The following is a 16,453-nucleotide window of genomic DNA, read 5'->3' on the forward strand; positions in this document are numbered from 1 at the left end:
CTGAAACGTATTGGAAGAGTCACCACAAACAAACAACAAATGTGCCCTTATCTTGCATCCCCACCAATTTAATGCTTTTAGGAGATTAATCTTCCAATCCTATATTTTTACCCCCCAGTTGACTCATGAGTCAAGTTGGGAAAGAAGTTGTAGCCAACATTCCAACGTCAACAGAGACAACGTCTTTGCATCCCAGTTAATATAATTTCCTCTCTTATTTGGGAAATCAACTTCCATCAGATTGGCGGAATATAAGGTATTACAAAATGTTTGCAAGATCATCATTAACAACAAGACTTCTGTGCAGGTGGGAGCTCTTATCTTTTTCATCTCTCGCTACAAAACCATTTGATATATGCCAACTAGGTGACGACTCTTTGGGGATATGGCCATGTCAAATTATTTAAGTTGGCTGCATCAAACATGCTTAACTGTGCAGCTACAGAATAAATCTGATAGTATCAACGAAATAGACGAATCCTTCCATTAGCAGATGGATCTTTTCAGTTAATTAGTTAACCTTGTGTACCAGAATCTGCCGTGCCTAAAAGGTACCAGGCAGAATGAGGGTGGCCATGTCAACCCCTGTAAGAGTCAAACGCAAATCTAGCAGTCAATGACCCTTTATAATCTGACTTCTTTAGGGCTCTAGGGAAAGATAGACATGTGAACAATGAGCTTTTTGTATGTTAACCACTCGCTTTAGAAAGCCCTCAAACCCCGTCCCACCACCCACCAGCCTGTGTCGCAGCAGGAAACTGATGTAATAAGCTGGCGTTTGCCAGCAACAAGTTTCAGTTCAACAAATGACCTTTCAGGCGTGTTTCTCCCCCCCACCCCACCCCGGCACCTTCCTTCTCTATCACTTCACCCACCCACTTTGGTAAAAGGCCTTTCCATTTGGTTTTGACGAGTAGGAAAAATCTGCCCACAGGAATTCCAGAGCCCTGCTATTTCACTTAATAAAACCGTTCTGAGTTTTAAATTGAGATCAGCTAGGAAGCAAGTTGGCGCGCAAAGCAAATACTAGCATAGCAGGCAAAACCCATAAAATTCTAAATTCACACTATAGCTACGTAAACAGCATTTTAGGTTTATGAATGACTAATCCTCCCCGTGCAAACACCCCCCCATTTGTATTTCCACGGGGTTTTAACATACGGCGCTATTGACCTGAGCGCTCGCATAGTTTGCATTTTGTCACAACACACAGCAGCGGAATGCAAAAAAGAAACACACATTACGACATCTGCAGAGAATCCAAAGCATGCAGCGATAAACTGGTCAATACTTATTTCTGTCTTTCAGAACAAACAACTTCTGTATTTAGCACAGCTCCCATAATAACAGTCTTTGAACAGGAGGAGCTTTGATGCTGGAGTTTAAATACTCTCTGTGACTCCCAGGGAAAGGAAGGAGGAGAAAGACCAGATGGTAGAAATGTAGAATTGGGAACAAAAAACACACCAAATACCACCCCACAGAACTTATATTGTACTTTGGACTGCTTCAGAATCCTACAGAACCAGCAATAGAGATTAGGCAATGCAGGGTTTTTCAAAAGCATTTATCTGGCAAGGGGTAACTGGACATGAATATGGTCCAACTCAAAGTTTAAAGATAAACTTAAGAGGGTGTTCTCAATTTTACCTATCACCCATTCACCCATGCCAAAACCCCAAGTCTAAGCAACTTTCAAAGGCAGTTCACACCTAAAAAAAAAATCAACTGGTTTTTGGCAGAAAGGAATGAACACTTTATGTTTTACTGTTTGTAGGTTCTGACTAGCCTCCCAGAGATGTTTGCAGCTCCTTACCAGCTGAAGCCATGTTTATTGGAAGGTGTATATTTCTCCAAGAGGGCAGTTAACTTCAAGAGGGAATATTTCTGCAGAAGGTTCATCTGTGCCACAGACTGGCAGTCAATCTGTAGCAGTGCTGAGCTTAGGCTGGGTCGATGGGAGCTCTGAAAGCTGTGCCACCTCATTCTGTGCCTTCAGGACAGGGAGAAAGAGAGACATTTAATGGTTAGAAGTCAGAGTAAATGGAAAGCCAGGCACCTGCTGTACCATTTGCAAGATCTCACATGTTGATGACGTTTGGAACTTAAATACACCTTGCACAGTACGTGTAAAATATTGCAAGGCTACATTTGCCAAAGTCTGTTGCCTCTATTCCCCTCAGAGAGCTTCAATTTCCAGTGTTTCCTGGGAAGAGGGACTGATTATTAAACCACTCTGGAAATTGTAACTCTTTGTGAGAAATGCAGGTCTCCTAATAACTCTTAGCACCCTTAAAATAACTGCGGTTCCTAGGATTCATTCAAGGAAGCCATGAAGCAGAAGAGGAAAAATGCTTGTTCTGACTTGTGGGTATTTGACAGGGCACTTTCTATAACTCCTCAGTTGGGCTAACTGGGTTTTTTTGGTTTTGGTATTATTATTTTTTGCCATAAACCAGTCCAGAAAACGTGTTTCTAGACACAGAGCTATGTAGAATTTTCCAGTCATTACCATATGTATTTAGGATTCTATAGTCACTCTTTGTATATACAGTGCTTAAGAGTAAAACTGCATCTTCAACTCAGAACATGATTATAATAGGACTGCATTTTTTAAAAACGGAAAGTCGTAAAATGGGGTTTTTATTCTGCCAGGCCTTTGAGAAACAAGTTTTGCTCCTGCCGATTATTCTATAGCTTGCTGGTGCCTTTCTGCCATGTTTTTTGGTTGTTGGTTTTATTTGTGGTACTTTTGTGCATGCCATTTTGTGAAAATCTCAGTTTGTGATTTATAACGGAAAAGTGCCATGAGGAGTTTTTATGCAAATGAGTTTTAAGAGTTATGAAAGGATTCTACTGAAACATCTTGTTTTGGTTATATGCTACACCCTTTGGGCTCCTTAGCCTTTTTTGTACATTGGTTGAATACTTCTTGTAGTATGTGACTAACAGGCCGAATAAACACATAATAAAATTAAGATTCCTCTTTACATCCCATCCTCAAATATAAAAGCCAACATGCTGTTGAAAAGCATCACACTTCCTATGTACGCTGTATCAATCCAAACATATATATGTATCTATAGCCACACAAGCATGCATATACACCAATATATATACAGTGGTACCTTGGTAGTCGATTGGCTTGGCTCCAGAACAAAACAGCTCCCGAATGCTGCAAACCTGGAAGTGTTCTGGTTTGTGAACGTTTTTTGGAAGCCAAACATCCTACGTGGCTTCCGCTTGAGTGCAGGAAGCTCCTGCAGCGAATTGGAAGCCAAGTCTTGCTTTCGAACCATTTCGGGACTCGAAGTTCAAGAACCAAGGTACCACTGTAAAGTCTGTGTTTACTGACCTGTTAGAACGTGTTAATGATGCTCCGACCCCAGAGTCTCTTCTTTCCTGGATCCCCGTTGAGTCTTCCGTATCAATCAAGGAATTTCCTGTACTGTCGAGGTCACTGGGTATTGTCCTATCATTGTCCACATCAAGGAGGATCTGCTTGGGAGAGGAAGGGCACGGAGACACTGAATCTAGGGCTGAATCAGAGTCTCCTTCATCTGAAAACTTCTCAGACCACTGGTTCACAATTTTCTGCATGCCTTTGACATGATACAGGATGTCGTCGAGCTCAGGAAAGAGGTCTTCGTTCTCAAGGCCAGCCAGGTCCCCCGTGCTGGAATACAGGATAGATCCTGGCACGTTGTCATAAATGCTGAGGCGGCTGCACATGGAGCTGGAAGAATTGCGCCTCTTCCCAAGGCTCAGGTCTTTGGAGCTGTCGGAACTGTTCTCCCTCCTGAGGGCGAGGTGGCTGTGGCCGTGGAAGCTCCCCGTTCTCCAGTTGACCGAAGTGCTGTTCTCCAAGGGAGCAAAGTTACCATTGGAGAGGGCTTTGGGGAAAGTCCCAGGCTTGTGGTCTTCTGGAATGAAGAAGACTGTATCTTCAGCAAAGCCCTCCCTGTTTTTGAAGTTCTGCTCCATGACATCGTTGAACGTTGATTGGTTGAAAGGATCAAAGCCTTCCAGGTACATTCCCACTCTTTTATTGTAGGCGCTGAGGCTGCGCGTCCTTGTGATAGGGCTTGGGGTGCTGACGGCACTGCTTGTTTCCGACTGGCTGCTACTACTGCTGGTCTGGGTGGAATTGGAGACGCTTCTTTTACGTACCATAGGGATGTTGATGTGGTTGCCATTCAGGGTGGAGATCTCCACGCAGTTCAGCTGCTTCAGTTTCTCTTCATCAACACCTTCTTGCAAGATAGGCCCGCTGATGATAAGACCAAGCTTTGAAGGAGCTTTGCTTTTACCATGATGGGAGCTTTTTATTTTAAAGCTCTCCATCCTCTTCAAGAGGCTTCTCGTTTTGGACTTGGCATTCTTCTCGTTACTTTTCACGTTGAAATTGAAGTTTGACAGCTCTTTAGGAGAGGGCAAGCTGCTGAAGGAGTCCTCGTTTGCTGCGAGGTTGGCTGAGGAGCCAACACTGATGACAGAGTTGGTTCTGGTGGTGGGCGCTTCGCTCTGAGAAGCATCTGGGTGGCTGCTGATGCTGTGGATGGAAACTACCTCCTGACGTTCGGTGTGGTCAGTTAGCAGGCCTCCATGACTAGCTGCACTGCTGAGATGAGCCGCTTCTGGGCATGAAGGATTCACATCCTGCTTCGGGGGGAAGACATCAAATTCCTCAAGCCTGGACCACCTCTTGCTGTCCCTCTGGAAGGTCCACTTGCCACTTATCGCACAAGGCTCATCTTCATCCGAATCCTCGCTCTGCAATGAAAGAGGACATCCCCAATAAACAATGGCAATAAAATACTCCCAATGGCAATACAGTTCATTTCAAATCAGTGTTATCCCAACCAACCATGACCTACTGATGTGAACACTTTGGTATTTTCTGCTCTTTTTAGTAAGCCAGTGGATGCTGGTTTCATGCCAGTGTGATAATCCAAGAAGATCATTAGAAGAGCAGAGCCAGTGTAGGGTTGTGCACGCAGTATCAGCCTCTGTGTGGGAGACTAGGGTTTATATCCCAACTCAGATGTCATGTAACTGTGCACAATGGAGTCCTATCAACGTTTGTTTGTTTGTTTTAAAAGGAAAGCATCAATTGCCACATGATGTAAGAAAGTATGGCGGTCAGCTTTGGTAGAAAAACCAACTAACGAATTAAAGCTTCTGAGGGGTGTGGAACAAAAGGATGCACTTGCAACAGATGGGTATAGCTTTATTATTATGTCTGCAGGCAACCTATGTCCCCCTTCTGCTCTCTTCCAGGTCCAAAAGGACCCATATATCAGCAGTTGTGTGTCAACTGAACACACACAAAATGGTTGCTGCCTTTGCAGCAAAAGAAGACATGGCAGAATCTCCCTCACATTACAGCCATACCTCGTTTTATTGTGCTTTGCAGATAGTGCTCCTCATGAGGATGCGGGTGTGGATGCAGGCATGCCAGTCATTTCCAGGAAAGGAAATCCCCCCCCCACCACCACCCCACTTCTGGCCATGGGGAGTAGAACTGCCTAGGCCTGGACCTGGGGTTTCCCCCTCCCACCCCTGCAGTCGGGGGGGGGAGCTGGCTTAATAGTATAGTGCAAAAATTACTTTATATGCGCCGGGAAACCAAAAGAAATGTACGACTTGCTTTATTGCTGTGGTCTGGAACTGAACCCACAATCTGCCTGTACAAAATTTTCTGGCTAGTGTAATTTCAAGCTATAATTTATTTACTCATTTGGACAACTGACTGGAATTGTGTTGTTGTAAGGGTTGCTGGCCTCATGGTAATACAGTCATACACTTGAATATGCTTCAGGTTGAGCGCTTTCGGGTTGCGCTCCACGGCGATCTGGAAGTAACGGAATGCGTTACTTCCGGGTTTTGCCGCTTGCGCATGTGCAGACGGTCAAAATGATGACCCACGCATGTGCAGATGCACAGTCGCGGGTTGCGTTCGCTTCAGGATGTGAACGGGGCTCCAGAATGGATCCCGTTCGCATCCTGAGGTACCACTGTATGTAATCTCATCTCATAATAAATAATAAACCCAATGTATGCAACAAATAAAAACTATACTCAACATGAAACTGCTTTGAAAAAGGAGGAAAAGCAGCTGGGAGAGGGGCAGATTATGAGCGAAGAAACAGCAGGAGGAAGGGGTGGTTCATCTTCACCATGCCATGCATTTCCTCACACCAAACAAAAGTTTTGTATGTAAAAGACACCAGGATCAATCCCTGGCATTTTCAGGCAGGTCTGAAATCCTGCGATAGAACTGGTTCTAGCCAGCATAGACAACAATGAGCTAGATGAACTAATGGCCTGATGGACTAATGGGTAGAAGACCCTTCCTAAAGGCTAGATTTTCCCTCACTAGGATTTTAAAAGGTGGGGAAAGACCTACTTTTTGAAATCTGCCACTTGGGAGGTGGGGATCCCTACAGAATAGGGGGCTGTATCACAACAATGTGGTCCTTTCCCTACAAACAGTCATGAATTTCAGAAGCGGCAAAGTGCTTGAAGACAGAGCAGCGTGTTCCGTGACAAGGTGCTGAGATATATATATAGTATTTGAAACTAAAAAAAACAAACAGCTTTACAAAACAGAAGGAACTACGCAAATCTCTTGGTTACTATGTGCTGCCACTAGCCCCTGTAGATGTTCTATTAAGTTATATGAGATACCATTTAGATCAGCGGAAAAGTGCGGCATGCATAAAATGTTCCACTGGTGCCAGCGAGGGCAGGACCATCCAAGCCCTGCTCTCTTGTTTATTTTCCTTAATGCAATTAAGAGGCAGTTCTGAATTGTAGCAGCTTAACTCCTTACTGATCTTAAAGGTCTTTCAAGTGTGACTAATGAGGCCATGTGGGAGATTGCTGCAGGTTGATGCCTCCAGGCCTCTTACCATATCTTGTCGCCTCCTTCCCTCAACTCAGTATATGAGAACCTTGAGAAGATGCTTTTTCAGGCATTGCTTCAGGCATTTTAAATATTTGACTTCATGGAACTCGGGAGAAGCAGAAGTCAGCTGAGGGTGCACATTAATGCACGCCCAGCATGACAATGGGGTGCACTGATTATCTTCCAGGCAGTGCTCAAATGAGATTTTGAACGTGGAAGATCCGCTTCAAGTTTTTAAAACTAGAAAGCTAGGGCAGCGTCAAGACTGCAGAAGTAGCCCCTCCACTTTTTGCTGACATGGAACAGCATGTACAGCGCATAACTTACTTATTTAGTTGCTATACGGTCTAATAATTTTATTTGTGGTATTTCTTTCACACACTGGTGCACAATATAAAAACCAAACATAGCTAAGAGTCTGTTTTTAAGGGGTAGGGGAGAATAGACCAAGGAGGACTAATGAGGGGAATTTCTGTTACATACCTCCATTTACTTTCTCCCATTTTCTTGGGGAATGTTCAATTCTCTTGAAAGTTTACACTGATTTTCCCCCTTAAATGAATGGGAATGTAACAATTTCAAATCTATTTCAGATACCAGATTTCAACCGCTGGTTAAGGCAATTTCATTCCTCTGGGCATTTGGGAACAGAGGAAGTTCAGGTGTTTATGCTACTGTTTCTAGGATTGGGTAGATATGTCAATGTTTCAGGTGGAAAAATGTATGAAGAAGGTTTATATGTAGTTATTGAGGCTATGCAGAATAGATGTACGATGTAGAGTGTTGCCCAGTCATGTACATGAAGTCTTGCACAAGATCATCACAATGTGCGCTTGTGCTAAATTCAAGTTGTGTAGCAAATCTTGTTCTTGCACAACAGTCCGCAGAAGAGTATCTATGCTAGAATGTCTTGTGTTGGCATATTGCTCAATCCAACCCAATGTACTTTACTGCTTTAAATGTGGATATTTTAAAAACTGGTTTACTATTACCAGCCACTTTGGGGACTTACTTTGGGGAGTCAAAAGCAGGCGTTACAAAATTTGTAAACAAACACATTTTCAAAACAGTGACACTTCGGAATGGTCCCATGGTTGCATTCAGAAGACTGCATTCAGAGGATTGCACAGAGGGCCTTCTTGGTAGTAGTGCCCACCCTGTGGAACACCCTCCCATCAGATGTCTGACCTTTAGAAGACATCTGAAGGCAGCCCTGTTTTGGGAAGTTTTTAATGTTCCATGCTTTATTGTGTTTTAATATTCTGCTGGGAGCCACCCAGAGTGGCTGGGGAAACCCAGTCAGATGGGTGACATACAAACAACAACAACAACAACAACAACAACAACAACAACAACAACAACTCCTCATGTAACACTGAGGCCAACTCATTCTGCCCAGTCTGCAAGCCCCACCTGGGGCAGAGGACTATCTGTATTGGCCATCTTTAAGCAACTGATCAAAAACAGCCTATATAACATAGCGACATGCCTTAAAAACTGTAGATTATTGTCAAGATGACTGAAAAACAAAATGCTGTCATTTCACATACTTGACATCCCTGGCAGCTGTGTTTTTTATTATTAAAAAAACCCTATTCAGTGCAAAAGCGTCAAAATTCACACAGATTTGGTACCAGAATATCAGTTAACAGATCTTTACCACCATTTTGTAATGAACAGCTTTGATGGAGATGAAAAAACTCAGATTCCATCTTGAAAAATAAGGACCATCAGGCATGAAGCTTCCAGAAAGGCAGGTTTAATCCTGACAACTCTGTGCCCATTAAAACAGACAGTCTGATGTTGAAAGAATATCAGTCTGACAAATGATGCCTTGTTTGCCACATGGATAATCATAAGGAAAGAGAACGAACAATGTCATCCTATGCATGCTTATACTTGGAAAGAAATGCCATTTTGTTGAATGGTGCAGACACAGTAAGTATGTTTAGGGCTGAATCCCATGCACACCTGCAAGGGAATAAGATCCACGGACATCAATCGGGGCTTACTTCCAAGTAAACATAAACATATACAGGAAGAATATCAACCAATTCTTTACAGTCCTGTGACAGATTCATCAAGGGCGCTTACCCGCTTCCTGTGTGGACTGATCTCCAGCTTCATCATTGCACATTTGTTTAAAGTATTTAAACGCCTATGCAGGGAAGAAACAAAACAAAACAAAATTAACAGTAAACTTGTCATTCTGTGAAACTAACTATTTCAAATAAAAGATCATCTTGGAAGCTCTCACTAAGCTTATTTACACGCAAATGCCCCAAAGGGGAGCCCCAGAATAGCACATATGTTTAATTAACACCACGTTACATCAGCTGGATACCAGATTCTGTAGAGTGGTTGGGATGCAGATGCAGAAGCGTAAGAAAATGCTGTCCTGAAGCAGTTCCTTATGAGTCAGGACCATAAAGGAGAGCTTGTTCAGCCAGAAGCCATGAAACGTGGGTAATTGGAGTGCGGCTCTTGTTCTTCTAATGGAAAACTACCAAGCCCTTCCAGAGACTGAACTTTCTTGGAATGCTGCGCTCTATGCATGCAAGCAGGAGTTAAGATATTTTGGAATAAACTGTCTGCATCTAGCACGGTGCTCAAATGGCCTTAAGGAGACATCGGAATTGAAAAAGAACATCTTAGAACTGCCAGCCATTTCCCATTGGTGCAATTTCACACAAGCTGGCTCAAAATGGACTTGGAGAGATGGAGAAATTGCTACTGCTGTTTAGCCTTATCCAGTCAATTGCCTCCTAGAATATCTCTGTGTGGCCACCTCCCTGATTTCCTTTAGCTCTCTCCTCAAAACTCATCTTTTTCAGATCTCCGTAGTCCCTACTGTAACTAAGGCAAAAGGAATGTTCACATGTTACATTCAACAAGTGTACAATATGTTTATACAACAGCTGGGCCATACAATTATTCACATGTAATGCTTAACATGTATAGAGTCTGTGTAACTGAAGTACAGTGGTACCTCGGGTTACATAAGCTTCAGGTTACATACGCTTCAGGTTACAGACTCCGCTAACCCAGAAATGGTACCTTGGGTTAAGAACTTTGCTTCAGGATGAGAACAGAAATCGTGCTCCGGCGGCGCGGCAGCAGCAGGAGGCCCCATTAGCTAAAGTGGTGCTTCAGGTTAAGTACAGTTTCAGGTTAAGTATGGACCTCCGGAACAAATTAAGTACTTAACCCGAGGTACCACTGTACCAGTTTTCTGCCTCTATGTATGCACATACAAGTGTTGGTGTGAATGTAACCTGTTGATATGTACGGCTCAACGATTTGTGTATGCAGATTGTACACACGTTTAATGTGAATAACTGTATGAATAAACAGCCAAACTATTTGCGTACACAGGTACACATACTGCACACTCGTTGAATGGAACATGTGGAAGGGTTTGTAGGATTGCTCACATGTGTTGAGGCAGCTTGTACCAGTGTTCAGTGTAACATCTGAACAAGTCCAGCTGGGATAGGAAGAGCATGAGGTTCTTAATCTCAGGTCATGGGTTCAAGCCCCACGTTGGGCAAGAGATTCCTGCATTGCAGGGGGCTGGACTGGATGACCCTCGTGGTCCCTTTCAACAGTTCTATGATTCTAAGCCTAATTTCTCCAGGGCATGCACCCATTTTAAATGATCAGAAGTTACAGCAACAAAGGAACAGGCAACAATAATTGTAATTCATCATCAGTATTACTGTACATACAAAATCCTGGGGCAGAGGGGAAATCACTCTTTTCTTGACCAGATCAGACGGAATTCTTCTACCCGTATGTCTTTGTGTGGTGCAGCTTACTGAATCTGTTTTCATTTCCTCCCCCCCCCCGCACCACACCTACCAAGCTAAAGCCTCAAAGAAGAAAACTAATTTCCCACACATCAGGTGCCTAGATTGTTCTTTTCAGTCTGTAATATAATTATTTTGAGTATAGCTCCGGGAGAACTCTGCTAATCTATTCCCAAAACGAAGAAAATCAGATTACTTTTCTCTCTCTCTCAAGGTTGTACAATTTTTCTCATAATTTTGCACCAACACACAAAAATTAAACAAAAAGGATTGCTGGGTTGTTATTTTTTTAAGTGCAAGTGGTTAATTAAATAAGCTTACCAGTAAAGATACTACTTCTTTTTTTAATTTATTAAATAATACAAGTTACAAAGTATATAAAAAAGTGTGCACTCCGCCCTCAAGACCACTCCATCGTAACTATCTAACCTCCCAAAATTTCAGCTCCTCTTGCAATGGTTTGACCCCTTTCTGTTTTCTTAGTACAGATACCTTCCCTATCTCCTCAAAATCATTCCTCCTCCATATTCCCTGTCTTACCTTGATAGCACACTTTAATTTATCATTAATAGCTATAGCTCACACCTCTTTATACCATTCTTCCATCTGATATTCACCTTGACCCTTCCACTTCCTAGCTATAATAACTTGTGCAGCTGTCAATAAATTTGTGAGCACGTATTTCATAGCCTGCGTGCCATCCACCCTGTCATAAATTGATAACAATGCTACTTCTGGATTTCCAGTCAGCTTTAACCCTGTGATTTCTGTTATCTCCTTAAACACCTTTTGCCAAAACATTTCACTTGACCACAAGAGATGCAATGCTTTGGAGTCAAAGTACATGAGACCTGGCTCAATTCCAGCATTACCCACTAGGACACAACACTACTACAGTTTAGCATAGGGGTGGCAACTTTTTTGGGTCCATGGGCACATTTGCGAACCAGAGAAACCAGCCGTCGCAGGGGCCCTGTGGCAGGCCACATTCAGTCACACATGTATGCTTCGCCAACTGGAGAGAAAAATGAACAGGAGATCCTACACTGAGATAATATGGGGGCAAGAGGGCTTAATCTCAAGAGATCTAGAGCAGGGGCAGCCAATCCAGATGTGAACTTCTCATCATCCATTGGCCATGCTGGCTGGGGCTGATGGAAATGGGAGTCCAACAACATCTGGAGAATACAATGTTGGCTATGTTGGCCAAGCAGGAACCTGGAGTTAAATAAATGCAGGATCTCCTGATTCAGTTTTTCACTTCTTCTCCAAGTGAGAGGAATGGAGGAGAGAGTACAGAGGACCAAGGTCTGCTTCCAACCCCAGGAGGTGTCCCACAGGGACTCCCTTCCAGGAATCCCCAAACACGTTTCCATTTAATTTACAAAAATTATATAAAATAACTAATTAAACTTCCGATACATCAAATTAAATTAAGGGACAACATCTTAATGGCTTGTGCGTGTCTTCCTCCTTAAAAATAATGGAAAAAAGGGAAAGAATCTCCCAGTTTAGATCTCCAGGTTTGTTTTACATAAACATTTGCACATTTTACAACACTGGTCCCCACATGGAGTTTTATCTAGTTTCAACCTGTTGCATGTAACCAGCCCAACCACTTTGATCTGTCAGAGAAAACATATTTCCAGCTGGCCTGATAAGAGCTTTGATTTCACCAAGATTATCTGTAGCCTGCTCCTCAAAATAAGACCCTTAGGCAGCTGAAATAGATAAGTGTAGAGACGGTGAAAACTATTTCTTTGGAGGTACCTTCAGAAGTTTAAACATACACTTTGCAGAAAGGCAAACAGAAAAAAAAGCAGAACGCTAAAGAAAACAACCCTTTAAAATGAAAGAAGGACACAACCTAGTAAGCCTAATTTTAAGATCCCAGTTTTAAGAGTTGCAACGAGTGAACATTCAGAGCAGGGTTTCCCAAACTTGGGTCTCCAGCTGTTTTTCGACTACAACTCCCATCTTCCCTAGCTAGCAGGACCAGTGGTCAGGGATGATGGGAATTGTAGTCCAAAAACAGCTGGAGACCCAAGTTTGGGAAACCCTGATTCAGAATATACCTACACACACACACACACACACAGCATATATAAGAGGAAGATGGTAGTGCAGTAGTAGAACATCTCATTTGTATGCAGAAGGTCCAGGTTCAATTCCCAGTATCTCCCAAGTAGTGTGACAGTGATCTCTGCCTGAAATCCTGGATAGTCACTAGCAGTCCATGTAGGGCTAGATGGGCCAATGGACCAATACTGGGCTAGGTGGACCAATGGTCTGATGCAGAAGAAGGGAAGGCAGTTTCCTACATCATTATGTGTAAAGATCTCAAAATTGATGCTATACTATTTGGGAATCACCACCAGCAACACGATGATACTGGAGGTAGCATTACAATCAGAAGCACTACCTAAAGGACATTTTCATTTCCCCTAACTTATTAAGTGCATGGAAATCAACAGTTGGTTGAGCAAGGTATTTGGATGTTGCTTAGCAGCTGTGCACACTTAAAGGGGTAATCTGGTACGCCCTGAAATGGACGTAGCAGTACAATCCTGGACACATTTAACCCAAAGTAAGTTCAGTTCAGTTCAGTGGGGTCAACTCCCAAGGAAGCAGGTACAGGGTCTAGCCTAACAACGAAAACATTTATCCATGTGGCTTAAAAAACAACAACTTTGCCTTCTACTAACCCTAAGAATCTAAAAAATACCACAGCAACTTTGATTGCTGGAAGCTGGCTTCTAGAGGGGAAAAGAAAGGAAGAAATCTGGAATCCTGACAAAAACAAGAACCCACAAGATTCATGTTGTTTGCATAACGTTGTGTTAAGTGATTTAGAATCCTGCATAATCAAATGCTTAAATCATGCAGGCACCCCGATGAATAGGGGAAGATTCCTGCTTCAGAATTTTACCCTATCCTAAACTTCTAGGAAGCTTTGGTGGGGGGGAGGAAGGAAAGAGGACCAAGACAATGGGGACAGGGCTTGCCAGCCTGAGCCCACTGTCCCTTGGTAAATGACAATCACAAAAGAAAACAGAATGCCTGAAGAGGCAATGGTGAAAACTGAGGTATATGATTATTCCTAATCCAAGCCGGGGTATTTATACCATTGTTATTTCAAGACAAATTTAACAGAAGGGGAAAGTGCACACAATGACATTCCTCAGCCACACTGTAAACCCAGTTCCCTCCTGGTTTCAGTGTTTAAAAGACACTTGCACCCAAAACAGCAAATCAAATACTGGTCCAGCCCTCCGTCTGGGACCACGCCACACGCTGCTGCTGCTGCTGCCCCTTCTTCAGCTGAGGAAAGGCAAAATGCTTGTGTATAACTTGTGAAGCACCTTCTAAGTGCATTCATTCTATCAAGTTTACAGCAGCAAAATCAAGTCCTGTAACACACTTGACTGAATGAAGAGTGCCAATGCTTGGTTAGACTTGGAAACACAATCTGTTTGCAATTGATGAGACACATTATTAAACAGAGGCAAAGGATTTTTCTTTTTAAAAACTCCTAAATCCATTTATGATGGGGGTTTTCTGAAAAATGTTAAGACCTACATACACTGAGTCAATCCTTTGACTTACAAACATTTCACTTTTGTTGCTGCTGCTTTGGCTGAAAACAAATTTAGAATGCATCCTTGAGACATTCAAACTTAGCCCAACATATTCTTGTCTTGCAAGCGACCACCAGATAAACCACAAAGGCTACAAGCTCAGAACCACAGTCTTTAAAATGCTATGACAATATCAGTTTTCCAAACACTAACCCCCTTCGATTAACTTGCAAATCACATTTTGAAATTATGGTAACAATAGGAAGTCAATACTGTTCGTTTCACCAAACAGAATATGAGCATGTCTTCTGAATGTTGTTTCCTTGAGTAAAGGATTCTCCAGATAGATTTCTCCCCAACCCACCCTCCCAAAAAAGGAAAGAAAAATGATTTCCTTTTCTTAAGGGTTGACAACCATGCAAAATCCACATCTGCATTTACGTATCATGTTAAAAATGACTGGTTTTATTATTTAGCATTACATGCTCACATCCAAAAACGTGTTTTTTAAGACTCCTCACTGAAGAAATTTGCAAAAATTAACTTTCGCCCCCTAAAATGGAACACCCTAACTTGATTGCTTTGGGGCTGAATGGGTGCAAGAGAGATTCAGAGGGAGGTTGTGCAATCACATTTAGCCTTGAGTCCATAGTGGCAGTGTTCACGTCCCAAACACGCCCCTGCAGTAGTTCTGAGTCAAGTCTTGCATTCTTAGCTGGAGGCAGAAGTGGTGACTGTCCATGAAGCTGAATCCAAGAAGATGGTTTCTTCCCATGGTATTCCAAGTACAGGAACCAGTGCCGGATTTACGTATAAGCTAAACAAGCTATAGCTTAGGGTCCCACTCTCTTGGGCCCCCCCAAAAAAATTAAAGTAAAAAAACTGGATGTACATTTCTAAAATGTAAGATAAAAAACAAATAAAATAAAACCTACATACAGCAACAGTGTTTTGAGTTGTGTAGGCTCCTATGATGTAAGTAATGGGCCCCATCTGCTAGTCTGCTCCCTAAAATCACTAGTTTGCTCATTTCTATATATAGGGTGCCTACATTCTGCACGGACTGGTTGCATGGCAACATGTGCAAATGGCTTTAGATACCTCTTAGGTCCATACATTACCATATAGCATATATTCAACACAAAAAAACAGCGGCAATTTGTTATTGACAAAGGACAGCTGGACATATAAAGGACCCCATTACCTTCAGTAGCTTAGGGCCTCATCAAATCCAGCCCTGACAGGAACCCAGCATTCATTTACGATGAATATATAGCAACAAATGCTTTGGATTTCGGAGAATATTTGGAATTGACAACCAGACAATAAAAAGACTGGCGCTGACCCTATCCTTGCACTTGAAAGTATCCTTTTTTTGAAGCAATCTTTCCCCCACATACCTGCACAAAGCTTCAATAGCATCTCTGTCCAGAAAGTCATGTTCTCTCTTGACCGAAGAAATGTCAATGGGAAATATCAGATCTGCAGGAATCAAGACGGATGGGCAATCAAAAAGAATGCTATTTCCAGAGATAAAACTTATTTCAAAGCAACCGGCTGTCTCCAAGACATCAGAGGCAAGGGACCGGCTCCTGCAAGATAAATTTTCCTTCATACTGCCTTGGATGTGTGACAGGAGCCTGCTTCTCATATGGAACCTTTAACACACAGGGCTGGCAACTGAAAATTCCCATGTGTCACAGGAAGGAAAAGGGGCGGAGGGAGAGGGAGCAAAGCACAGAGGAGCAAACCAAGTCCACAACTGCATGAGCGGAGAAAAACCTTACTGAACTTTAAAACAAACAATTTAACGTTTTGAGGCAGCTTTCCAGTAGTCGGCATGCGCTGCATTTAGGCAATAGGTTAGCGATTCCAAAAGCACTGGAAGGCAATGATGTGGAGAAATAAAACACAGCCTTGCGAGTAGCCAAGCAGATATCTTTGGATAAACTGACACTGACACTCTGTTATGAAGAGTTATGAACTGAATAGAGGGGAGAAACAAGCTGCTAGGAGCCTCGTTTTGTTTCCCATTCCCTGAAAACAATGCAGCAGGCCAGGCCTGCACATTGGGGACCTACCACCCATCCGCCGTGTCTGGTGGTCCACAAGAGGGCTGGATAAGCCTCTCCTGTTTGTGCTGCCTGTCTGGGATT

The 16,453-nt window shown here is 42.8% G+C and overlaps 1 protein-coding gene across 4 annotated transcripts in view; it reads right to left on the reverse strand.

The window, feature by feature from the left end:
• Nucleotides 1-16,453, reverse strand: part of DLC1 (DLC1 Rho GTPase activating protein) — a 123,428-nt gene that overhangs the window by 10,652 nt on the left and 96,323 nt on the right. For 3 of the 4 annotated variants that reach the window (XM_053404320.1, XM_053404321.1, XM_053404322.1), the window contains exons 3-6: nt 15,698-15,779; nt 9,005-9,068; nt 3,356-4,773; nt 1,817-1,993 (exon numbers count right to left, since the gene is read on the reverse strand). In XM_053404320.1, coding sequence (XP_053260295.1) covers nt 1,817-1,993; nt 3,356-4,773; nt 9,005-9,068; nt 15,698-15,779 — 1,741 coding nt within the window. Of the gene's footprint in view, nt 1-1,816; nt 1,994-3,355; nt 4,774-7,393; nt 7,457-9,004; nt 9,069-15,697; nt 15,780-16,453 lie in introns of those variants that run through there. The other variant, XM_053404323.1, reaches the window with a different exon arrangement.

The sequence above is a fragment of the Podarcis raffonei genome, chromosome 9 (genome assembly GCF_027172205.1).
Source record: "Podarcis raffonei isolate rPodRaf1 chromosome 9, rPodRaf1.pri, whole genome shotgun sequence".
Classification (NCBI taxonomy): Eukaryota; Metazoa; Chordata; class Lepidosauria; order Squamata; family Lacertidae; genus Podarcis; species Podarcis raffonei.